The sequence below is a fragment of the Sorghum bicolor genome, chromosome 4 (genome assembly GCF_000003195.3).
Source record: "Sorghum bicolor cultivar BTx623 chromosome 4, Sorghum_bicolor_NCBIv3, whole genome shotgun sequence".
Classification (NCBI taxonomy): domain Eukaryota; kingdom Viridiplantae; phylum Streptophyta; class Magnoliopsida; order Poales; family Poaceae; genus Sorghum; species Sorghum bicolor.
In genome coordinates, this window is record NC_012873.2 from 10,131,982 (window position 1) to 10,158,901 (window position 26,920).

The 26,920-nt window shown below is 42.0% G+C and overlaps 1 protein-coding gene and 1 pseudogene across 1 annotated transcript; both read left to right on the forward strand.

Moving 5' to 3' along the window:
• On the forward strand, positions 1,269 to 2,436 carry LOC110434734 (annotated as a pseudogene).
• LOC8078311 (serine/threonine-protein kinase EDR1) lies at positions 6,604 to 25,585 on the forward strand. The gene is made up of 17 exons (XM_002451808.2): positions 6,604 to 6,848; positions 10,968 to 11,270; positions 11,364 to 11,567; positions 11,859 to 12,050; positions 12,137 to 12,375; positions 16,224 to 16,319; positions 16,446 to 16,538; positions 17,985 to 18,065; positions 18,362 to 18,445; positions 19,093 to 19,189; positions 22,048 to 22,342; positions 22,705 to 22,828; positions 22,917 to 22,936; positions 23,134 to 23,290; positions 23,427 to 23,715; positions 23,819 to 23,891; positions 25,314 to 25,585. Exons 2-17 carry the CDS (start codon positions 11,028 to 11,030, stop codon positions 25,394 to 25,396), a joined length of 2,370 nt encoding a protein of 789 aa, XP_002451853.1. The 5' UTR covers positions 6,604 to 6,848; positions 10,968 to 11,027; the 3' UTR covers positions 25,397 to 25,585.

Here is a 26,920-nt window from a genome sequence, read left to right on the forward strand (position 1 = left end):
GTCTACATGATCGTGCCACATCCACTTCCTCACCAACATACGATTTAATGAAAGGTAGTAAAATGGTGAGTGAGAACAACTACTATATGTGCGTGGTACATCTACTTCCTCAAGTTTTTATGACTAATTTTTGAAGGAAAAAGAAGCATGTTACTGGTGGATGCCAAATGATGAATCCCACCTAATTAAGAAGCTCAACTCTCTATGACATCCCTCATGTTTATATTATAGCAAAGGAAAAGAAGAAGGTGGCAAAAGAGGCATAGAGTGAGAGTTATGGCCATGATGAACTTGATCAACACTTTGCTCACACTTAAGCAAGAAAGACAAGTTGATTGTGTTCATGAAAACTAAGAATGTGGATGATCAAGAAAAGGAATAAGAGAAGCAAATGGATTCACTCAACAGCCAAGAAGACATTCTCATTGAGAAGATCAAAATAACTAGAGGCACTAACCAAAGAACATGAAAATCTTAAGTGTTGTCACGAAACTTTAGTTGATATGTATGAAAAGTTTTCAATTAAGCATTGTGCTACTAACTCGGTCTCTATCTCATGTTTCTCAATTAGAGAACAAAATGAAGTGCTTATGGACAAGTTTTAAAGGATCTCTAGTAAGAATGAGACCTTGCAAGAAAATCATGATGAGATGTTGTGCTCTCATGAGAAGCTTATAGAATCTCATATCATGCTAGGAAGTCTGGTGCTACTCTTCAGTGGCAACTCTAAAAAAATTATCATTGTTGCTTTGACACTTTAGTGGGAACTCTAGTGCCACCACCGAATAGATTTGATCCATTGCCTTATATCACCCCACCGAGCAGCCCGTAGACCCCTCTGGTGTTAATCTCTAGTGTATGCACTCCAGTGCACATCAGATATTAAGGTGGCCACGTTGTTTTCTCGGACTATGAGCAGTGGAGTTCCAAGCTCCAGTGCTTAGTCTCTAGACTCTAGTTTGTACAGATGGTCATAACACACTACTACAAAAAAAACTTTTGCGAGGCATTTTGGAATTATTTTTAGAGGCGGGCAGCACTTTCAACCATCTCGGTTAATCTCTGAAAAGTTAGTCGCCCCTTCCGTGCCATTCATGAACTTTATTCATGCCCTCCATGCCATTCCGTTAGGTTTGGTGCTAACGATGGCTAACGGCTGTTCCAAATGACCTGTCTGCCCTTTATGTACAGTAGCATGATGAAGTTTGTTTTCTTCCCTCTATGCCATTCCGCGGTCACCGGGCCGAGCACCAATCCTCAGCTCCTAAATGTTGATTAGTTCCCGCTGCAATGGCGTCTCCATCTCTGCTCTAGCTCCACCAGTGGCTCCGGCCACTGCGCCGGCGCAGGCGAGGCCCAAGAAGCCATCCCAGCTAAACCCGACCACTAGCAAGACCAGGACCCAAGCCCCCGCGTGACCAATGCACGCCACTCCAACCCCGACGCGGCGCGAGGCGGCGGTCGCCATGCCCAAGTGGAACCCGCTCTAGCGGTTCACCGCGGTGGCGCTCACCACGGTGGAGGAGGAGCTCATAGCGGGCGTCCTGGAGCGCGTGCACCCACTCCCTCGGACCACCAACCTGGCCGTCCAGATCACCGGCAACTACGCGCCCGTCGAGGAGTGCCTGCCCAACAACGAGCTCCTGGTATGTCCGCAACGGCGCGAACCCGCTCCACACCCCACGCACGGGGCACCACCTCTTCGACGGCGACAACATGCTCCACGTCGTGCGGCTCCGTGCCGGGCGCGCTGAGTCGTACGCATGCCGCTTCATGGAGACGGAGCACCTCAGGGCAGGAGCGCGCCATCGGGAAGGCCGTCTTCCCCAAGGCCATCGGCGAGCTCCACGACCACTCGAGCGTGGCGTGACTTCTCTTGTTCAGTGCACGCTCCCTCTGCGGCATGCTCGACGCATCTCAGGGGATCGGGGTCGCTAACGCTGGGCTGGTGTACCATAACAACCGCCTCCTCGCCATGTTCGAGGACGACCTCCCCTACCACGTGCGCATCATCACCGACGGTGACCTCAAGACCGTGGGGCGCTACGACTTCGGCGGCAGCTCGACACCACCATGATCGCTCACCCGAAGCTGGACCTGGCCACTGGCGAGCTCTTCACGCTCAGCTACAATGTCGTCACCAAGTCGTTCCTCAAGTACTTCTACTTCACCGCCGACGGCCGCAAGTCCCCTGACGTGGAGATCCCCGTCGACGCGCCCACCATGATGCATGACTTCGCCGTCACCGAGAACCACACCATCATCCTAGACCAGTAGATCGTCTTCAAGCTCCAGGAGATGGTGCTCGGCGGCTCCCCCATGGTGTACGACCGGAACAAGACCGCGTGGTTTGGTGTGTTGTTGAAGCGCGCCAGCGACACGCGTCGCGGCTGCCGGAGGAGAGAGGAGTCGAGGGAGAAAGAGAGAGTGGACTGAGAGTGAGGGTGAGGTGAGACCGACGCTTAAGTGCCCTGAGAGACGGTCCCACATGCCAGTGATTGAAAGAGCAACAAGGACATTTTGTTAGACCAGGCCCACCTGACAGAGTTGTCAAACCATGAAATCTAAACAGAACACTGACGGAATGACACGAAGGGCACGATAAAGTTCGCAGATGGCACGGAAGGGGCAACCAACTTTTCAGGGACACAGCATATGAGTGCAACTTTTATAATGGCATACAAGGAAAACTCTAAAAAAATAACCACATATATTGATTTGTGGGATATTATCCTGTTGCAAGGGCACCTTTGCTACTACTTCTAAGTCATTTTGATGTATGGTTTACGGTGGAAAACTAGCCAGACCAGACTCTAAAATTGCTCCTATCAGGCTCTCACACTGGGCTAAATGGACAGCTCTTCCTCACAGTAGTCAATCCAGTCTTCTTCAAGTCAACTCCTAGGCCTGGCGGCCTAGCATGGCCTAGCCCATCTACCCTTACCCTTATTTGTGTACACCATTTACTGCTCCCACAGGAGGCCACGTCGCCAGCTATTTGTTACCGTTCGATTGCCCATCTATGACTACCTTGAATGCACTCCACGTTGCCTACAGATCCTTCCAAGCTCCTCCAAAGAATGACCAACGCAATATAGATGAAAAAACTCTGCTCTTTGCTGCTTCAACGCGCGCCACTGCTGTTGTGCACCTCCTCCTCGCGTGTCTTTGGCTGCCTTGCCGCCACACTGTCGTCTGCTCGGAACGTTGTGCCTCTGATGCTGTTTAGATGATTCATTGCCAGCGTCCGCACGTCGCATCCTCTGCTTCATGCGATGGTCAGGCCGCCACTACCGTGGGAGTCGCTTTCACCGGTTGCTCATCCTCGCCTCCAGCGACCCTACACTCAAGTCTTCCTGGGTTCTACTTCCTCTATAAGCACAATGAAGTACCTAGCTTTTGTTTCTATTGCACTTACCTATTTTATGCTCAATTGTTTGACGAAATGCTCAAAGGATTTTGGTTGCAAAATTTGTATTCCTATGTGCTATTTATGCATATTTTAACAAGTTTTACCTTCCCAGCTTGAATCATTATAGACCTACTAGCAAAACATGCCCGTGCGGTAATATCAAGCACATTCTTATAAAACGATGATAGGAAGTACTGCATGTCTATTTATGTTTTTCCTTCCTATGAAATTTAAGACATCTAATCTATTTTAGGATAATTATGTCATCTACATGTTCATTCCAAGGTTGAAACCATTGGTTAAGGGCCTATTTGGCAGGGCTCCTCTCCGGAGAAGCCGTTTTTAAATAAAAACAGAAGTGAGAGTCGTTTAGACGAAGCCACAAATTATAACTTCTCTAAAAATGGCATTGGCTTCTCTAGAGGAGCCCCCGTGAGGAGCTGTGCCAAACACCCCTAAGTTTCATAGCCGGTTGCCATAATCAGATATCAGATGGTGGTAAGTTGGATATTAAGATAAACTAAAACCCCCAAAGGGCAAACCGGGTGCCAAATATAATACTTGTAGCTGACAAAAAGCCAATTGTATGTTTACACAGAAATTAAGCAGCAACCAAAAAACTGGTAAGGTCAGGTTGGGGATACAGATACTTCACTGCCAACAAAGATTATATATTAGTATTTTGACAAAAAGAATCATGGGCTACAATATATAAGAAAGGGAAAGGGGAAAAGATATGAACCTAAATTCAAACAGATCATGGACTTCCCTAACCCAAGTCGATTCCGTTCTGTGTTCAATTCAATTTTCCTCACCAACACAGAGATACAGGAGCGTAGGAGCTTCAGTGTTGATTCGATTCTAATTCCGATCCGAATCCAACTCGCTCGGACAAAATCGCGCCTTGTGCCGAACGCGGGCGGCTGGGCGGGCAGCACCGCAAGAGCTGTCTACGCATCGGCTTTGATGCTAGAGTCAGACGCAACTACGCGGCGCTGCACGGAGCGCAGCGGAGGAGGGTCGCAAGCATCCGTGCTCTGTGCCCAGCATCCGTGACGACGGCGAAGCTGCATTGGCCGTGCGGCTTCCCAGCATGAGGGCCAGGTGGATGCAGACATGCAGTGGCCCTCTCTGTTTGGGTGGCGAAGGCGGTAGGACGGTAGAACGCGATGGCGATAGAGCTTCTCCATGGCTATCCATGGTAGCGACGTGCGTGACGGCAACAAGCGATTGAGAGGGAGACGATATAGGCGTTGTTTAGATGTGAAAAGTTTTTGGATTTCGCTACTGTAGCACTTTTGTTGCTTTGTAACAAATATTATTAATTATAGACTAACTAGGGTCAAAAGATTCGTCTCGAGATTTACAGTCAAACTGTGTAATTAGTTTTTGTTTTCGTCTATATTTAGTGTTTCATGCATGTGCCGCAAGATTCGATGTGACGAAGAATCTTGAAAACTTTTTAGATTTTGGTGGCAACTAAACAAGGCCATAGTTGGGAGACGAGATGGGAACGAAAAAGGTCGGAGCACAGCGGGAGCGAGCATCCACGCAAGGGAGAGGGCCTGGAGGGTCAATCGTTGTCCACGCGACTACGCGAGGGATAGGCAAGCTGCACCATGTGCAGGCCGTGCAGGGAGATTGGCGAACAGAATTTAGACTGAGGCCCGAAAAGATTTCGGATTTCGGTACTGTAACAATTTCGTTTATTTGTGACAAATATTATCCAATTATGGACTAACTAGGATCAAAAGTTTCGTCTCGCGATTTTCAGCTAAACTGTGTAATTAGTTTTTGCTTTCGTCTATATTTAATGCTTCATGCATGTGCCACAAAATTCGATGTGACGGGGAATCTTGAAAACTTTTTGCTTTTTGGGGTGAACTAAACAAGGTCTGAAATTTTGACAATTATGTATTCGCAAAAGATATATTTTAAGAAAATAACGGCTAATGCTTTTGGCGGCAATAATTGTTCTGCTCTTCTAATTCATCTTTAGATTTCATATGGCAATGATTCTTGAGCTGCATGCCAGCTACATTGGCCTTACAAGTGCCATCCTTCAGCAACAAATGGAATCACTGTGATTTTTGGTTTGGTAGCCACTATTCTTTGACAGCTACGATTTATGTTTGACTATTGATTTTATTTTAAATTTTTTGTGTAAATAATAAAATAAATAAATCATTATAAAAATATATCTAACAATAAAATAAGTTATGAAAAAATAAATAATATTTATTAAATTTTTTTGAATAAGTCGAACGGTCAAATATGAATTATAGAAGTAAAAAAAATATAATTATTTGTGAGACGGAGGTAGTATGTTAAGTTCTCATAATTATTCTTTTGCATGTTGTATGGATGAACATATTCTTCGTACCAATTGCTGCCTTCTTCTGATTTCCTGCGGCAAGGCGTGGTGTCCTGGCTAGTATAATGTATAAGGCCTTGTTCAGCTAGCAAAATTTTTAGATTTTAGATACTGTAGCACTTTCATTTGTATTTTAATAATTATTATCCAATTATAGACAAACTACGTTTAAAAGATTCGTCTCGTAAGTTACAGGTAAATTATATAATTAGTTTTTTTGTTCTTGTCTATATTTAATACTCTATGCATGTGCCGATTCGATGTGATAGAGAATCTTGAATTTTTTTAGCTAGACCCTGTTTAGATTGGAGATGAAAATTTTTTGGGTGTCACATCGGATGTGTCGGAAGGATGTCGGAAAGAGTTTTTAGAAACTAATAAAAAAACAAATTACATAGCTCGTCAGGAAACTGCAAGACAAATCTATTAAGCATAATTAATCTATCATTAGCACACGTGGGTTACTGTAGCACTTAAGGCTAATCATGGAGTAACTAGGCTTAAAAAATTTGTCTCATGATTTTTAACCAAACTGTGTAATTAGTTTATTTTTTATGTATATTTAATGTTTCATGTATGTGTCTAAAGATTCGATGAAAAAATTTTGAGTGGGGAACTAAACAGGGCCTAAACAAGGCATAACTTGATAACTGGTCAACTGACAGACTGGTCCCACGGGCAGTCTCTCTCGTCCGGTGTCTGGCTCCTCGGCCATTCTCCCGTTCTAATCCGCCGGAGGAGCCCAGAGGAGGCAAGTCGTTCTCGCATCTCGCGCGCCTCGTGAACGAATCCCTAACCCCACAATTAAAAGCAAGCAACACAACACCCGCTCCCCCCCCCCCTGCGCTAATTAATCACATCACGAGATCCCCTTCTCCACCTCCTTCGCCTCAGTCACACGCCTCGACCTCGCCTCGCCGCGCCTCCCACCACCGCCACCAGCCCCCCGGCCGCCTCGCTCGCGCGCGACGCACCCAGGCGCCCCCCGCCGCATCCCGCGGCGCCGGATTGGGTTCCGCGGCGCCGGGGATCCCGCGGCGAGCCTCGCCGCCCGCGTCACAGGTCAGTTCCTCCATTCTCTCTACCCTTCAAATGTGGACGTTGCTGCACGCTCGATCGACGGGCGACGTGCTCCGTTGCCGGTCCGGGATTGATGAGGAGAGCGCGTGGGTGATGGCAGCGGGCAATGCTGTCTTCGCCGCGTTGGTCTTTGCCATTTGTCAACGCCTCTGGGGTTTGACTTTGTGTGAATATGGTTTTTCATTGGGGAGCTCCTATGGAGTGACTGGCCTGCGCTGGTGGGCGAGATTAATTTGGGCTGCTGACGCGTGAGAGGGCACCAAAGCTCTTTTGGTCAAACTCTTTGAGCTGGACGTTGGATAAGGTTAGGTCGCCCAGTGTACTGTAGTTACGCTCGCCTGGTCGCCTGTTAACCGGTCTATTAGAGATTGGCTGGAGAGCTACGCTTGCCTGCATCACATGCTACGCTTTGTCCTTAGCTCGGTGCCAGTTTAAATGGTAGTTGTAACTGGCTCATAGTTAGTCATGGATTTCTGTGGCTCAGTGGTCCAGTACTAGTTTTCCAATTCCCGGATCGGTGTACATGCTAGTCAAACATGAGGCTGTTGGTTTAATGTGATCACACATTCACACCTGGTTGCCTCGGCGGTAACATCACCTGTCCCCTTTCTCTCTCTTGTGTTGGAGCTTGATAGTGATTGGAGTATGGAGTTCGATAGTGATTGGCTTTACAATCTCTGGTGGAAGGGATACTGGAGACTTTTTGAAATTTAGATATGGTGCATTTTCATTGTCTTTTTATGGTGGGAGATGGCTGTAGATACAAGATTAATTTTAACTGGTCAATGTGTCAAATTCTGAAGTGACCAACAATTTTACTTTATTCTATTCGAGGTTTGATTTGAATGAGAATTCAAAGTGCTGAAAGAACTGGATTGTTAGTATCTAGCATGCATGCTGTATTCCCTGATCTGTGTTAATAAATCTGTGTCCAATCAACATATGTGCGCGTGAAGTCGGATCCTTTGCTGAGCATGTTTCTGGTTCTGCTCTTATAGTCCTTCGTGAAATAACTGTTCTGTTTTAATAAACCTGTACATTTAACATATCGTGAAATCTGAACCTTTGCAGAACATGTTTCTAGCTGTGTTCCTGCAGTCATATGTGACAAAGGGCCTGTTTGGTTGGGTGGCCAACCCCTGGCCAGGCCCGCTGGAGCTAAGATGTGGGTGTTTGGTTCTCTGTTTTTGGGTCTTAGCTAGGCTTAAGCTGGCCTCCGTACAGGCCTTAGCCTGGCTCCCAAAGAACGGATGGGAGGTCCATTTTTCTGGGGCCTGGCTTGGCTAAGCCCCGCAGAAGTCTCATCACCGCTCACGCTCCTCCGCTCGACGCCGCTCAACACCATGGAAGGAGGTCTGCCCTCTCCGCACTCTACCCCTCTGCAACACGGAGGAGGACCACGCGGAGGCAGCCGAGCACGCGGAGGAGCCCACGCGGTCCGAGTCGTCCGACTCTAGGTACATTGCGGCGGCGGCGGGAGCGCACCCCCTCGCCGGTCGCTGGCAGGCGAGATGCGGGGCGGGGAGATCTGGAAGGAAGGAAACAGGGTGACTGGTGGACGGTGCGATGCGGGCGATGGCAGACGGATGAGCTCTAGGTGTCGGCCATGGCGGACGAATGAGCTCCAGGTGTTTGATGAAATGACTAAAAGGAGGTAGACTTACCAGTCGAAGAAAGAGGTGACTCTATGCCCTTTGCACAACAAACCAAACATGAACTCGTCCTGACCAGGCTCCGCAGTGCAAGCAACCAAACAAACACCTCTTGGCTCCCTAGAAACAGGCCCATGGTGCCCAGGCTAGAATTCATGGCCAGGCTACGATAGACCTACGAACCAAACACACCCAAAATTTAGAGGAGCTCTAGTCTACAGCAATGTTTTCAGGTCGGCTGGTCGAACCTGGTCGACCTGGGACCATCCAGACGATTAATCGTGATTAATCGTCGACCAGGTTGATTAATCGACCCTGGTCGTCCATCTGGTCGTCCATGTATATCAGGACATATACCTATATATACTATATCATACACATTAAAGGAAGCATCAAGACTGCATTAGTGTTTAGCTGGTGACTTATGTATGGGAGTTGTTTTCCTCTCTTTTTTGCACTCCAGAGGTCCATATTCATGACCCAAACTCCATCTCTTTGCTGACTTGCTGCTGGAAGCCTGGATTACCATAATTAGCAAGCAGCAACACTAATGCAGTCTTGATCTTGACACAACTTAACAGAGTAACCAAACTGGTCGTCCATGTCCTGGTCGGACGACTAATCGCGATTAATCGTTAACTAATCAGACGACCAGCTTTCTGGTCAAGCTGGTCGAGTCGGACCTCCTAATCGAACACTTGGGACCGACCAGGACGACTAATCGCGATTAATCGGACGACCTGAAAACACTAGTCTAGTGTATCTGGTGTTCCTGTTGTACTTGACTAACCATATTATAAACTTTCAGTTGCACGAAAGTAATTTCTTTGTCCATAACTTTTAACATAAAATGGGATAGAACATCTAGAATGTATCAGTTGTTCCATGTGAAAAACACTCATGGAAATCAATCTAAGAGAATATCGGTAAGTTTTGAAGTTTAAATGCAAGTACGGGTGTTGTTTTAACATGACAATGCATATATTGATTCTTTGATGGAAAGTCCTTAATTTGCACCCACAAGAATAGGTTAATCCTAACATGTGAACCCTGCTTTGCTATGGGTTTTAGGTTCAGGTAATTTCCTGACCATTTTATATTTTCCTGTATTTAACCAAGAATTCCACCAGGCTTCTAATTTTTTGGTCAATCGGTACAATTGGTCAACATGCGGTCGATTCCTTGGTGCCATTATATAGAGCAGCAGGGCGTATGCATCCTATGCATACCCCAGCATATGGAAGCTAGATGCAGCATGTGGCTCAGCTGACCCGGCACGCATAGAATGCAATAGATCCCATCTAATGCTGCAGTAGAGTACCAGGCAGGTAGCAAAGAAGCGAATGGATCATGGGGTAGGTGGTTAGCCTAACAGACTCCGCGTTTCTTTTTCCATTTTTTTGTTTGTCATCAATTTCATGGGTAAAAGGGAGCGATATTAAAAAAACTATAGTCTCAATGGTTGGTCATTATAAATTTATGCTATCTAATCATTTGCATGTATAAATATGATCTTCCTGACATTAATTATCAGTTCCTGACAGCTATTGACATGTTCCCAATCAAGTAGCTCTATTTCTGACTTCCTGACATACCAATTTCATTTTCTGACTGGCTTTCCTGATTTCGATCTTGTTTTCAGGTAAAAATGTGAAATTCGATGTGGTTAAGGCTTGACCCTAACGTTTTCGTCCCTACTATAAACTATTCAGAACCTGATAATTAAAATTCCTTTTGAGCTGGGTCTGATGAAACTGTAGTTGTGATGGTGATGTGGCTGATCATAGATGCTCTATTAGGAGTCAATTCTAGAGTAAAGAATTGGTGCTTCAATATTGGTTGTAAATTGGTTCGCATGATAGTTCTTATTAGTGACTGAGTGGCATTCATAACATTATAACAAGGAAATCAATGTTTCACAATAACTGGCTAGCAATATATATGCATCATGTCTGGACTCTGGAGCGTGCTGAAGTCATTGAATTATCCACATAGTGATCAATTCTGCTTAGTTCTGTTTGTTCGATACAGGAATTTGTAACATGAAAATGACAATCCTCATTTGGATTTGGCAATATACATTCAGGCACCCACAGGCCATAGCTCATATATTTGATCATTTGAATTGGCATTATAACATAATCAGATTGCCACAATTGTGAAGTATTTACTCAAACCTGTCCTAAAGTTGATTGAGTTGTGCTCGACACATTTACATATTGTTTATACATGGTGAATAGTAATATATGGTCTTTATGCACATGTCATTATGATCCCATAATCCACTGGCATCTTTTTTTTTCTTGTTGTTTTTAGACTTTGTAAGCATTTGTTTTCTGTAAAGAATTCGAGGCCTCACCACATGTCTCAAAAAATAAATTTCATGATTCCCAATTTCTATTTGTCAGGATATTATGTTCAATTTGTTTCCTTGTTCATTTAAACGTAGGGTGGCCTTGAAGGATGATAATTGAAGCAAAATGATTCTCTATTTCACCATATTTTGGAGATGGATGATCTGCCAAGGGATGAAGGAAGATCCCAGACACACCCTTCAGATCAGAATTGGCCCTCCCATTTGGAGCAGAAGTTCCAGTCCCTGTCCCTGACTAAACAGGAAAGGAATTTTGATTCTGCATATTCTTCCCTTGATTCTAGGGAAGTTGGTCATTCATTGCAGGCTGCTCAGACATTATGGTCTAGTGGATCCCTTTCAGGTCCAATACCCAATGGTTTTTATTCCATTATTCCGGTATGGGAAGCCTTTTATGACATTTACTTGTTAAAAGATTATGAGTAACTTGTTTTGGCATTTTAGTTCATTTGTTGACTCTGAATGTTGCAGGAAAAGAGACTCAAGGAGCGTTTTGATACCATACCTTCTCCTGATGACCTTTATTCTCTTGGACTAGAAGGATTTAAGGCTGAGATTATCCTTGTGGACATAGAAAGAGATAAAAAGTTATCTGCCTTAAAGCAGCTATGCACAGCACTGGTAAAAGGATTGAATTCAAATCCTGCTGCAATGATAAAAAAAATTGCAGGTTTGGTAAGTTCTTTGTAGGTTTCTTTACAAAATGTAGGATGATCATGCGAACTTTTTACCCCCTTCAGAGTGCTGCAAGATTCATCCTTGTGATAGATTGCCTTAAAATGGTTTATATAGAATTTTCCTAGTTGAAACTGTTCCATTTCTACTTCTGCTCATGTATTTGGTGATTTGTAATTTTGGTGCTTGAAGTATGAATGATCTTTCGTCTTTCCAAACCATTGATTATTTTTTATTCTTCCTACCTATATAAATGCCATATTAACTTCAGATTTTTAATGATAATTTCAGGTTTTTGACTTCTACAACCGACCAAACCCACATCTCAGTCCTGCAAGGACTTCCTCTGAAGAACTTTCTCATTTCTTAGAAAATAGAGGAGTTCAATTGCTGGGACAGATAAGACATGGATCTTGCAGGCCCAAAGCTATATTATTTAAAGTCCTTGCTGACTCAGTTGGTATAGATTCTAAACTGCTGGTGGTATGTTTTTACCTTCCATCAGTATGTCTGAACATGAAATAGTATTAATCTCTTCAAATGGAATTTCATAATCCTAACTTGTGCAGGGCATTCCAAATGAAGAACCTCATGGATATGATGATTCTTCGAAACATATGTCTGTTGTGGTCATGCTGAAATCTGCGGAGTTTCTAGTTGACCTGATGCGTTTTCCAGGACAACTAGTTCCATTTTCATCCAAAGCTGTTATCACATCCCATATGTCTGCAGCTGGAGAAAGTGATTCAGCCGACTATGATTCCTGTGATTCTCCTCTTGAACCAAATAGTCCTCTATGTGCTCAAAGGTATACTTGTGAATTTCCATTTGAGTGGTATTTGGTAGTAGTTCTTTTTGGTCCCATGAATCTAGTATTAATGTATTAACAGCCTATAACTTTGCTATTTAGTTTTGAACTATGTGCATGGAATTGCAAATCCATACTAGGGTGTCATATTTTCCAACTCTGCGTCTTGTAATTTGATGTAGAACAAATTTGCTGGAATGTTACACATCCACAATGAGAGTAATTGGAAGTTGGAACTGATAGATTTACTTTTCTTTAGTGCTACCATTGGCACAGCAAGAGCATTGATTGTTTCCAATGCTGTATGTGGAACTTTTAATGTAGTAACTTATGAGATTTTTTCTTCATGAGCCTTCCTGTTTTATAAAATTTTACTCCAGTTTACCTTTTTATAATGTTTTAGATGAAACACCGAGAATTTTTGTGATGTTTAATTTATCTTATTTAAAGCATTGTCTGTTTACTTTTTGTGCTTCTGCTTTTGAGAAATTTGTGTGTTTGAAACTTAAAATGGTATTCTGGTTTCCAACTTGACATTTGGGAACAATTCTGTGATGGGCATAGATGGTTGGCGGTGGATTGCGTAGATTATAGTGGAAGGAGGTAGGAGGATGAGGGGCAGAAAGGCGACGGAGACCCATGGTCGCAAGGGGAGACCGGTGGCCTAGAGCAAGTGATGGCGTGGGATGATAGAGGATGTGTTTGGTATATTACCAATTATACACAAGGGGGTTACACATATAGCCTAGTCTAGCCATACCAGGCAAGGGAACCGTAATACAATCTAACACTCCCCCGCAATCGGAACGAGAGTGGAACAAACAGGCAGACTAGAACAGAATTCTAGAAAGACAGAACTAGGTAGCTCCCTGGTGAAGATGTCCGTGTACTCCCTCTATTCTAAATTATAAGACGTTTTGGTTTTTTTGGATACATAGCTTTTGCTATGCACTTACATATACACTATGTCTAGATACATAGCAATGTTTTCAGGTCGTCCGATTAATCGTGATTAGTTCTCCTGGTCGGTTCCAAGTGTTCGATTAGGAGGTTCGACTCAACTAGCTCGACCAGAAAGCTGGTCGTCCAATTAGTCGACGACTAATCGTGATTAGTCGTCCGACCAGGACATGGACGACCAGTTTGGTTACTCTGTTTTTGCCTTTTTGGGCCTGTTTAACCAGGACATGGACTTTGGTTATGTAATATGCTGGCTGTGTGGCTGCTATGGTCTGCTAAATATTAGTTATTTGCTATTGCAGCAGTGCTGCTGTTAAGGTGTGTCAAGATCAAGACTGCATTAGTGTTGCTGCATGCTAATTATGGTATTCCAGGCTTCCAACAGCTAGTCAGCAAAGAAATAGAGTTTGGGACATGAATATGGACCTCTGGACAGTGCAGAAGGAAAATAACTTCCACAAATAAGTCACCAGCTAAACACTAATGCAGTCTTAATTGTTCCTTTATTGTGTATAATATAGTATATATAGAGAGGTATATATATAGGTATGTCCTGATATACATGGACGACCAGATGGACGACTAGGGTCGATTAATCGTCTGATCGGTCCCAGGTCGACCAGGTTTGACCAGCCGACCTGAAAACATTGATACAACATAGTAAAAACAATGTATCTAGAAAAGCCAAAACGTCTTATAATTTGGAACGGAGGGAGTAGTAGGGACATGAAAAACTCAGATAGCTCCAGTAGTCACCTTATCACGAACAAAGTGCAAATCAATCTCGACATGTTTATTGTGTTGCAACACTAATGTTGTCGCAATACACATGAACAGAACGCCGGATAGGACAATGAATCTCCTTAAGTAACATCCGAATTCCAAAGCCAACAAGTTTCAGCAATATCATTAGCAACGGCTCGGTATTCAGCCTCGGCACTAGAACAGGAAACCATGTGCTGGCATTTGGAGGACCAAGACACAAGTTTACCACCAAGAAAAACACCATAGCCGGATGTGGAGCACCGAGTATCAGGGCAACTGACCCAATCGGCATCAAAGTAAGCCACCAAGGAGGTCGGAGTAGTGTGAAAGAGCTGAAGACCATGATCCGAAGATACCAAAGCACCCGCTTGACCATATCCAGCGCCAAGGGCAGTGAGAAGCACTTGAGGAGGCAGCCATGCAGCCAAACTGTTTGTTGAGCCTGCGAAGAACAGTGAGAACAAGTGTCCGATCAAGGACTGGCTCCCCCACGTTGGCCAGTGTGTTGGCCATGGTCTTCAGGCAACAACAGTAATCCGTGATGAACAGATCACCTTCGATGAAGGTGCGGAACTCAGCGTTGAGATTCATGACACGTGTTTCCTTGTTGCTAATAAATTGCTCCAATGCTCCTTAAGAGTAAGCCAAACTTGCCAAGCAGTAGTGTTAGTCATCATGACGAGCTCAACCAAGTCGGAGGAGATTGGTATAAAGCCATGAGAGCACCGTGCAATCTGTCCGCTGCCAGTGGACGTCGGTAGCAGTGTCATTATTGACATTGGTTAGCACGTAGTTGCTAAGCGTGTTGAGAAACAAGCCCCTCCGGTGACTGCAGTTCATGGAGAGAAGGGATTAACGGCTTGATGTTGACCAGAGACTGGGCATGAAGAGCAGCGGTGGTGGCCGCGGTCTGTGCCTCAATAGGTTCGTGCTTCCTCCTCAGCGTGATGGCTTTCCTCCTGTTTGAGGCGTTCGACTTCAAGACGGGTGGTCTTTGCCGCACAGAGCTCAGCAGCCCAGTGTTCTAACTTGATGTGCTGGGCTTCTTTTGAAGTCATGACAAGGAGAAATTGCTGATGCAAACGGCATGTATGGAGCAGGGAGCATCACGCAAGGGAGGGTGGACAATGCACTTGGGGCGCGGCATGTTGGGAAATGGAGGTTCGCAGAGCAAGGGGCAGCACACAATGAAAGACATACTTCATGTGAGAAGTCGGCGACGGCGGCATTGTAGATGAGATGCAGAAGCAAATTAGGTTTGGAAAGGAACCTATCTGATACCATGATAGCTGGTGCCTTTCGCTAGCTTCTGATGTGCGCCTAGGAGTGGAGTTCAGCCTGCAAACTGTTTTTGGCTGCTGCCCTGTAATGAACACCGGAAGTGTCTGTTTGGGCGTTTTTGTTTTTCCTCGTTTAGTAGTTCTTTTCGTTCCTAGCTATGAGGCTTCGTCGTTTGGGTCAGATCCCTTGCGATCTCTCTCAGTGACTCGTTTTCACAAAGTAGCTTCTGTTATGTTTTTCTGTAGCATCTGAAATTCTGTAATTTCGTTACAGTAGTAATGAAATTCGGCTTCGGCCAGTTTGGAAAAAAAAAATCGAGGCAAGGAATCCATAATACAATCTAACATAGGGGGTGGCGGCATCACTGGGAAGAGGGTCCACACATGGGGCTAGGGAGCAGGAGAGCGTGAGGACTAATCCTCTTTCTTGCTTGATTGATATGAGTACATGTCCCCTATATTTATATTTATACTTCCTATGACTTGTTCCCTAAGCAAACTAGAGGCAGAGCCCTTATAGATTTGGACCCTCCTTTTCCTAAACAAACTCTTATCTTTCCTAATATGTTATTCAAACTCTAATTTGACACGGACTCCTTGGGAGGAGGGGTCGGCGGGCCAGGGGAGGTTGCCGCCTATTCTCTCAGCCAGGGCGGCCGGCCCTGGCCCTCATCTGTGATGCACTGGACCCACCACTGGGGGCCGTTTGGACCTGTGACATTCATTAATAAATGCAAACCAAACGTTTCAGGGCAGAATTAAATTGTGGTTACTTTGAAATTCCTTGCTATGGTTTATTGGTTCGTGATGAGCACTGTAGCTGACCCCCTGTGTCTTTTTCAGGCAAGAGCAAGATGACGGCAATAGATCCTTCAAGGTCCTCTCAAGGCGAAACATCATGCTCAAATCGACAAATTTTATGGAGGGTAAAATGAGTGGGTAAGCCATATAATCAAAGCTTGTTCAGTGGTTTTATTTTTCTTTTGTTTCCATGTTTACTGGTTTTCATTGTACACTTAACTGCAAAATTACTCATTTAGAATTTTTTTCCTTGTGCTTTTCCAGTTCATCGCATAGTGAGCCAAATGTTGCAAATGCCTTCTGTGGTCGCAGCCGCGATAAAGTTGTGAATGAACATCAAAGAACTGCAAGTTCAAGGTTCTCTTTTTGATATCGTATATCTTAGTAGCAATTCTCATTGAATTGACAAAAAACGACAATAATGTTTCTAGTTTTAGTTTGCCTTCGGTTCTTTTCTGACAGGTTGCCACAGCTTGTACTGCCTAACTCTGATCACTCAGGCAGTGGCGGATCTAGGTCTAGGTCAGCTGAGGCTGCATCCCTAGGTGGCTAGTTCCATAATCCTACCAAAATTTCATAAAAAAACCAAATGCAAAGGAGTAAAGGACCTAGCAAAGAACACATAGATGCAGCCACAGGCATGATTTGTTTCTAACACCACCCATCTGCATACAAGTCAAACTTTGGGATCAGTATTCATTAAATTGTCCGCATGAAAATTGTGTCAGCATATGTGTTTTCACTTTAATTATAATTTTGTTATTAAAACATGATAACTTATAAGGGCAGCTCCAACAATCGACTTTTGAGCCAGCTCTAAGCATTTTTTTTTTCATATTTTAATAGAAGAGAGAAAAGCTAGCTCTTGATCAAGAGCTAGGCTCTTACACACATTCCAAGATCATGTGAGAGTGTCATGTGGGCCTAATCATACTAAGATTCATTGCTAAAAGTGAACACTAAAGATGTTGGCTTAGAGCTAGGCAGCTAGTGACTATTGCGGGTGCCCTAACAAAAGTATTTGGAGGCAAATCTGCTGTTGATTTCATATAATTAATTAGTATTTGTACCGATGTAGGGTTACTTTTATTAGTTTGATTGCATGCATGCAAGGTGGATCTATCTTAACTAGATGGGGGTACTATATATAAAATACTAATTGAATATTTTGGAATTTCAAGAAACTCTTCTAATACCAGTGGCATGTGCTATGACATAAACTACAAAACTTAAATAGGTCTTAGCTATTGGGATGTTATAGGTGCACTTTCAGTCCTTTGCATCCAAGTTTTGTTTTAGTTCCTCTACTTTAAGACTTGGGAAATTGTGGGTATTTTTGTTTGTTTATTTATCTCTCTCCTTACCCTTTGGATGGAAAGTAACAAATAGCATGACTGCATGAACATGACAAGACATGGGATGCAGTTGAATTATTGCTACATGTAGCTGAGTGATGTACTTACTGCTTGGCTCTACATGGCATCTGACAAATCCTCGATGTCCCATTCTCATTACTTGTCTTTCAAGCTAGTTTTGCTGTCTGAAACCCTAAAATGGAATTAAGGTTTATTTAGAAGTACAGCAAGTGATTAAAATAAGTGGACAGAAGTAAAGGTGCTGTAAGTGCAAAATGTCCTTGTTTTGAATGTTCAATGGAAGCTTTATCTGCTAGTTATTTTAGTTCTCCTTTCTACTGCATTGTATAAAATTTCCTTCTTATATTCATATAGAATCCCAACATAGAACATGGATTTCTCATAGATAAGGTTTCTTTTCCTCAAATGCATTTCTTTGTTCCTGTAGTCCAGAGCATCCACTGTCCAGAGTTCGTGGGCGCTCAATGCTGGGTGATAGACAATATGGTGGTGCTGTAGCAGTGTCAAGGTACCTCAGTAAGTTTCTTTTGTGTACTTTTCGATCTGAACCAACCAGAAGAGGCAAATTCTGATCCTCATAGCAGTAGAAATATAAACTATATGATATTGTGAGGGTTGGAGAGGCAGAAAAAACAACCAAGGGTCAGCAGCAGAATCCTTATAGCAGTAGAAATAGAAATTATATGAGCTTAACTTTGATAGCCAGCTTACCCTTGGGCTATAAATGGTTTAACACACAATCAATATTTTCAATCCAGTACTGCTTTCTTTTGCCCTAATTAAACATATTTTACTTGATCATAGGTCAGATGGCGCATCAACATCGAATACACATAGAACACGGAGGAGTACTAATATTACTCCTGAAATCAGTGATGATATTGTGAGGTTGGCAAAGATGGTTTTCAACTCTGATTTCTCTCAAAATAATGGTCAGCTGCTAAGTCCAGTGAAAACACAGTGATTTTAGTTTTATTACTGTACAACACAACTTCGTTAAAATCCTCGGTTTCCTTTTAAGATGCAATGTGAGGGTTTGTTTTTTCCCCTTTCTGAACAAATAATGAAATGGATGAAAACAAACAAACAGTTGTTACTTGTTATTTTAAACATTCTATTTCACTTGTATAAAATTTTGATAGTTCAGTAACATATGTCTATTCAGATGTCTTTTTGTCTTTTCTTGTGCTACCTAAGAAATATGGTTTGTAGTGTTCAGGAATTATATGTTGAGGTTTACTTTTGTTTTGATCCAAAGTCTGAGTCATATAACACCTTACATCTCTGCATCAAATCACCTATTTATGTTTCTTTTCTAATAGAAATTAATTCAATCTTTTTTGTATTCATTTCACTTTTTGGATATTTAGTTTTTCTTGAAAAATATTACAGAATTTTTATATGCATTTTGTATGTTTGGCTAATTGGCCATAAGCAAGTTAGGAACTTCTCCCATAACTTTTTTTTGCTCTTATTTATTTGGAGACATTTTCTGTCCTGTGGCTGACTTTGAAGTGTGTTTTTCTTGTCTTCAGAGCAGTTCGAGCAATGAGTGAAAGCATGAGACAAAATCGCCTTTCAAGGGAGCAGAAAGATGGTAGTCTTGGTTCCTCAAATGACTCACTGAAACATGTATGCTCCATTCGCTTGTTTATGTCGTGGATCATCTGAAAGTATATTTCTGTCGTGGGTTGTGTGCTCAGTTTATGTCGCTCCATTTGCTTGTTTGATTTTCTTTTTTCCTAAACACTGATACACAATGATAGTTATGATTTACTATTTCACACTTCACAACATGCCATGGGTTGTCTGTACTTTTTCTTTTGTTTTTTCTTAGTTTTTAAAGCTTCCTTAGTTAATTTTGCCACAGGACATTCAAAATGTGTCATTGTTGCTGGATGACATCGGAAGAACTGATCTTTGCTTCTAGATGCTACAACTTTGTATATAGTCGATACTAAACAGAGTTTAGTGTCCTGCAGCAAATGTTTTAAAAATTGATCTTGCTAGACATTTTGCTGGACACTAAATCATGTCCAGCAGCAAATTCATGATTTTGTAGTGTTCAGCAACAAAGATCTGTGTTTCCGATGTCTTCTAGCAAAGGTGACATGTTTCGAGTGTCATGTGTTAGGTGCATTAAAGAATTTGTATAGACAAATGCACATGTGTGATTTCTACAAAAAAATTGGTCAATGAAGATGTTGATACCATTATTAAAGTAGTAATCTAGAGAGTTTCAATGCACGTCTGATGCTTTGTTCACATTTTTATTCCTGTTCTGATGCCTGGGTTCGATGGTGCAAGAGATTTCCTTTTCCATCTGAAATGAGATTAGTTTCCAATTTTTTATGGAATTATAGTTTATGTTTCTCAAACTCATCATTAATTTAGGTGTTTATTCCTTTGCTGAAAGTACTATCTGCTTAGGTTTTCTTTGTTGCCATAGCTTGTGACCTCCATTGATTACGTAACCACATTAGGTTGCCACCACTGGTTAAGTGTATGCTAGCAAAACTCTTCTAAATACCATCCACAGGTGTTGATTTATAAGATACCTAGTTTTTTTTTTTTTTGCTTTTCACACCTACAGCAAACACATGTACTAAAAACCAATTGAGTTACCTATATGACTCTAATCTAAGTATCAAACACCTGCTATGCTCACCAACTCATCAAAGGGATTACTTCCTCTGATTGGAAATATAAGTCCATCTAGGTTTGTCCTAAGTAAACCTTTTTTCTTTGAATATAAATATCTAAAATTTTATATAGATGACAACACAAGGTTTTACTATATTCGTTATAAAAAAAGTACTTTTATAGTATGTAACTCCTTCCTTTTGAGATGATATGTTTTTTATAGATATTGTTAGTCAAAGTGTCATATTGGACTAGTGGAGACTGTTGATGTCGTAATAGACTTATATTTCCGACTGGAGGAAGCAAGGGAGTAAGCCACTTTACGGTTCCAATAGGTAGATTCATCCTCTTCGTTCATAGTGCTGAGGGTGCAGGTCGCATGACAGTCTTTTAACTTTGTTTCATATTTGTAGAGTAGCATATACATGTTTGATTTATATTTCTTGTGTCTAATATATATATGGGCATTAAGGAAGAAATGGATCCATGCTATATACTTAGTTGATTACAAAGTGCTGCACTTATGCTAGGCACCACAAGCAGGGTGGATTGGCACAAACCAATTAAGCTAAGAGGATTAGGATGCTTAGTATTGCTTACGAATCAAGATAAGTTAGATAAGTTGAGATTGTTATGCTAAGTGATTGTTTTTGTTGTTTTGTTGCACGAGGCTTACTCTATATAAGATGTGATGCACACGGTGGAAGTTATCTCCTATCCTTCGCTTCCTTCTTCTTGGTGCTCTGCACCACTCTACGCCACACTGGGCGGACTAAGTTACAAGTCTCAACCTCCTGTTAAAGGCTACAACTTTATATCAAACCCCTCCACTGCAACCCTCAACATAGGACTTATTCATTTTAATTTCAGAGGAAATTCTATGCTGAAGTATAAAGCTAAATTTCCTAGGAAGTACTGTTGTAAAGGTGTTAGACAGTGCCTATTAATTGGCCTTGCTTAGGTAGCCTGTATACAAAGAAGGAAGGTGTGTGAGGAGATATCCTAAAGGAGAAAAGGGGGCAAGTGAGGTAATCCACTCAGCCCGGCCCAATACAAGATACCCTAAGCCGCTTGCCTCTACATGTACAGCCGCCATCCCTTGCAATTGTGATTGTCACCCTGACACCCTGTATCACCCCCTACCTTTCCTCACCATTGCCACCGCCGCAGAGGCTGAATCAGGCTGTTCCCACCAGATTGTCGCCCCGTATCACCCCCTACCTTTCCCCACAGCGCCACCGCCGCGGAGGCTGAATCAAGCCGTTCCCACTATCATTGATGCCAGATCCGGTCATTCCTGATGTGTACATAGCTGGATGTTAGCCTCCACCGGTGTCCCTCTCCCTCGCTACCACTGCTGACGCTGAATCTCACTGTCCTTGCTTCTGTCCCTGCCGCAAGACCTGTGCTTCCATCTTTGGAGCTAGATCTGTGATTCCATCACTCCATCTTGCCTTCACCGCAAGCCTGAGGCCCAGCCTTACCGCCTAGGCTCCTGTTTTGGAAGATGGCTGCCGACCCCACCAATTTCAGTAAAATCATTGCGGTAAGAGATTATCTGTCATCTTGCCTTTTAGAGCACTGGGAGAGACACATATGTGCATGTTGAAAACCAGGTATTTTAATGTCACTGCAAACACAGAAAGCTTGGCAAAAAGGGGGAAATATTAAAATTGTCTCATGTGACATTTCTTAACTTGGATGATTTTGGAGTGGTATATTTACAAATTCCAGAGTAATTCAACTACAAGTGTACTATGTTTTTTATCCAATACACCCAAAACTACTTTTAAGTCTTAATTACTTGTTTTGTTGTTTAATTATTGCTGCAATCCATACTTATGTAGGAACCTGCTAGTGACTCCAATGACTATGAAGTATCCACAAGACAACCAAGTGCACTGGAGGGTTTGAGAAGACAATTTAATAGTCAGAAAGCTGTGTCATTGCCTTCATCCCCCCATAGGTCAGGTATTCTTGGCTCTGACCTCGGGAGCCCATCTGACTATACAGAAGCAGATCTGATGGCATCCTGGAATGAGGTGTTGCAGTCTTCACCATTTCTGAACAAGCCTTTATTGCCATATGAGGAATGGTGCATTGAGTATTCAGAGATTACTGTTGGCACTCGTGTGGGAGTAGGCAAGTAATATTCCCTGTTATCAAAATTTTTTATATTTTTGAAGCACTTAGTCATCTGAAGTCTTTTGGAGTCAGATGCATCATCAGAAGTTATGCTTACTTATTACTCAATTCCAAATTATAAGATGTTTTGGCTTTTCTAGATATATAACTTTTGCTATGCATTTAGATATACACTATGTCATAGTAAAAGTAATGTATCCAAAAAACCTAAAACGTCTTATAATTTGGAACGAAGGGAGTACTATATTTATTAAAAGAATTGAGACAATCATAATGAATCTGAAGTAATAGATGCAATGTTTGCTTTATGTGGCATCTGATCTTGTTAAAGGTAGTAACTCATCTAAAATTTTCTTTAGGGTTTTTTGGAGAAGTCTTCCGTGGCCTCTGGAACGGAACAGATGTAGCTATAAAAGTATTCCTGGAGCAAGATTTAACAACAGAGAATATGAAAGATTTCTGCAATGAGATCTCAATACTCAGGTTTTACTTGTATCTTTTGGCCATTACTATTCTTATGAGTTGTCTAAAATATTGTTCTCTTATTGTTTTTTTTTTCGTTTTGTTGCAGCCGACTTCGACACCCCAATGGTACTACCTCCACACTGAATTGTCATTGGTTTAGTTTCAATTTGGTAATTTTGGTTTCAACTTCTGTTAGTGTCTGCTGGGTCTTTTTTTTTTCTCGACTTGTGTTCGGAAATGGCATTTCCTATTTCATCAAGAAAAGAACTTATGATATATTTTGAAAAGTATGCTAATCATGCTTATGGTGCTTTGGACTGCAGTCATACTCTTTCTTGGTGCATGTATGAAGCCTCCTCACTTATCCCTAGTAACTGAGTACATGGAAGTGGGTTCTTTGTATAGTTTGATTCACTCAAAAATGCAGAAAACTAAGCTCCATTGGAAGAGGAGGTTAAAGATGCTCCGTGATATCTGTAGGTGAGCATGTTCAATGCCTCTAGCTTTCTGGACTGTTCAATGCCTATAGTTTTTCAGACTGTTCTGTCTCTGCTATATCTTTTTGTGTTCCTTTTTCCATGTCTAACACCATGGTTTGGTTATAATGCTGTACAAGGGGTCTCATGTGCATGCACCGACTAAAGATTGTTCACCGTGACCTCAAGAGTGCAAATTGCCTTGTTAACAAATACTGGACAGTCAAGATATGTGATTTTGGGCTCTCTCGAGTAATGTCAGATTCTGCAATGAATGACAACTCATCTGCGGGGACTCCAGAGTGGATGGCTCCTGAGCTCATCCGCAACGAGCCATTCACAGAAAAATGTGATATCTTCAGCTTCGGGGTTATCATGTGGGAGCTTTGCACTCTTTGTAGACCTTGGGAAGGAATTCCACCTGTTCAGGTAGCCACCATACTTTTCGATGGCTCCTTTTTTAAAAATAAAATAAAATAAATAAATTGTCACTAAATTAAACCAACTCACATGTCTCCTGTCTACATGTTAGATCGTTTACTCTGTTGCGAATGATGGGGCAAGACTGGAAATACCAGATGGGCCCCTTGGAAGCTTGATAGCGGGTATGATTTCTGTTCCTTCTATGAAAGGGTAGTTGTTTGGTTGCTCCTGCATCCATTTGGAACTTCTATTGTGGTTTGTCTGGATTACCAGGTGTTTGTTAATCAACATTATAATGGACACATGATGATTTTTTCAAGCATTACCTATAAGAAATTTCCTATCTCTACAGGCGGGTGAAGGTCCTTGTTTTTATCTATTCTGTGGAAAGATAGGAGGAAACTGATTGAACATTTGTTTAAATACTTTTGACCCTAAAAAAACACATAAAGTCCTTTATCTTTTGTGAACAACACATAAATCTCATACTCAATCCATTCCAAATTGTAAGTCGTTTGACTTTTTTAATATCAAGTTTGACCACTCGTCTTATTCAAAATTTTGTATAAAATATCACTTTTTTTGTTGTGTATTGGTCTATTAATAAAAGTTCTTCAAGAATGACTTAAATTTGACTATATTTGCACAAATTTTTTGAATAAGACGAGTGGTCAAACTTGGAGTAAAAAAAGTCAAACGACTTACAATTTGGGATGGAGGGAGTACAAGTTTGAATGTCTACCCAGCAATCATACAGAAATGGTACATCTGTTCATAAATGTATGATGTTCTAGAATGTGAGAAGTCAACTTTGACAATAGATTTAAGAAATAATATCTGGCTTGTTCACATCGACACTCTTTGAATTTTTCATGAAAAGTACTTTCATAAGACAGTAATTTTTTCCTTACCATTTTCATATGAAAAGACTGTCGATGTAAAAAATCTCATACAATTATGAACACAAGTATTAGTCAGCACTGTACTGTTCAGACATCCATTTATCAAAGCTCACTTTGGAAATTTAGGTCACCATCGCATTCTTAAAAGTTAAAAGAGAGTATTTCGCCAAGGCCTTGTTTAGTTCGCGAAAATTTTTCAGTTCATTTACTGTAGTAATTTCGTTTGTATTTGGCAATTATTATCCAACTATGGACTAACTAGGGTTAAAAGATTCGTCTCGCAAATTACAAGCAAACTGTGTAATTAGTTTTTTTTAATCTATATTCAATGCTCCATGCATACGTTCAAAGATTCTATGTATTGGGAAATCTTGAATTTTTTTGGGAACTAAACAAAGCCTAACTCTAGGCCTTGTTTAGTTCTGAAAAGATTTCGGATTTCGGTACTGTAGCATTTTCGTTTCTATTTGACAAACATTACCAATCATAGACTAACTAGGCTCAAAAGATTCATCTCGTGATTTACAGACAGTGTAATTATTTTGTTTTTGTCTATATTTAGTGCTTCATGCATGTGCCACAAGATTCGATGTGACGGGGAATCTTGAAAAGTTTTTGAATTTCGGGGTGAACTAAACAAGGCCCTATTCGAGCACCTACTGTTGACCTACCCTAAAAACATGCTGCATTCCTGTTTAACAGATTGCTGGGCAGAACCGGAGAAGCGTCCAAGCTGCCAGGAGATCCTGACCCGCCTTCTTGATTGCGAGTATACCTTGTGTTGAGGTTTTGCTTCTAGTCTGTATAGCGGTTATAGGGGGCATCAAACGGTCCTGCTTATATACATTATTTTAATTTCCCATTTCACATACATCATTGAGGATGTAAATTAATACCATGTACTATAATAAGCAAACTTTTTATAATCTCTGTAATGGTAATGCCCTGAAATTCAAGAAAAGTTTTCGCAAAAATTGTCTTGTTTCGTGCTCCTCTACTAAGCACACCTGCAACCAAGATGTTGCGATACTGTGTACGGCATGCACACTTTGTAAAAAATACAAACTAAGAATTGTCTTGTTTCGAGTTTTGTGCCGAGCAAAATCGCAGCACAGAACGTGGCAGCTTGAGATGGCCCATCCATCGCTGGGCTTGATTGCTCTGTTTCTCTGTTCGCTTGCTGCTAAGCTGTCAGAGTTGGCCCATCCGTCGATGCGCTGCATGCTCTTTTTCTCTGGTCTCTTGCTGCTTGCCAGAGTCGCCAGGAATTGGGCACACAACTCATGCCCCTCCTCTCCTCACCTAGCAAAATGCTCATGGACACACAGGGGCATTCCCTATCAAAATGATACTACAGTTTGTCTTGCTTGTCTTAAAAATCATGGTTAAAAGTATTGTTCACTAATTGTTACGAGAGAACAACATTGCTGAGATAGCTGACAGAACAGATGTAACACCCGATTTTAAGGACAAAATCAGATATGCACCATATGTGAGTTTTAGAAGACAAGACTCACATATAGCTACAAATAAGGGGTAATATCAAAGGATAATGCATAAATTATATAGCGTGGATAATAAATTAGAAACAACCTTGGGCAGCAAACACGGAAGAGAACTCCAAACTTCGGGTGTTAACCTCACTCAACAGGATCCAACTGACTGGTTGATCACAAGCCCAAAACTTATCCTGAGGTGTGGGGGAGATAGCAAGAGTGAGTTCAAGACGAACTCCGCAAGTATAACAACTAGATTGTATAGATCCCACAATCTCATGATCAATGTGACATAAATAATATAGAGCATTAAACAATAATCAATGAGTTTCTTAACACAAGATTCATCACCCTTAATGTAAGAGTTCCCAAGGCCGCTCGTGACCGTGAGCACGGCTAGTATACCAGTTTTTAACACTCTGCAGAGGTTGTACATCTTTACCCATGAGTCATGATTTACCCTTTCGCCTGAGGTGATCAGCCTCGTAACCCACTACCAAGGTAGGTCGGCAGGGATCACTATGAAGTCTTTCAAAGGTTCGTCTAACAAGTTAGGGCCGCTTGGTTTCGGTAGTCAGTCCGTGTGATTCTACCACTCGCAGGGAATCCACGGTCTGCTATCCCCCATTTGCGCCACACGGGTAACCTCTAACAAGCTAGAAAAATTACTCATACTTGACTAAAGCCAGAGCCATTATAGCCCTCATGGTTGCACTTTCATCCCGGTTATCACTTACGAATAAATCCTCAAGTTGTTAACAAGTCATTATTATCATTTGTTACTTTATATCAATCTAGTCACAAGATCATGGT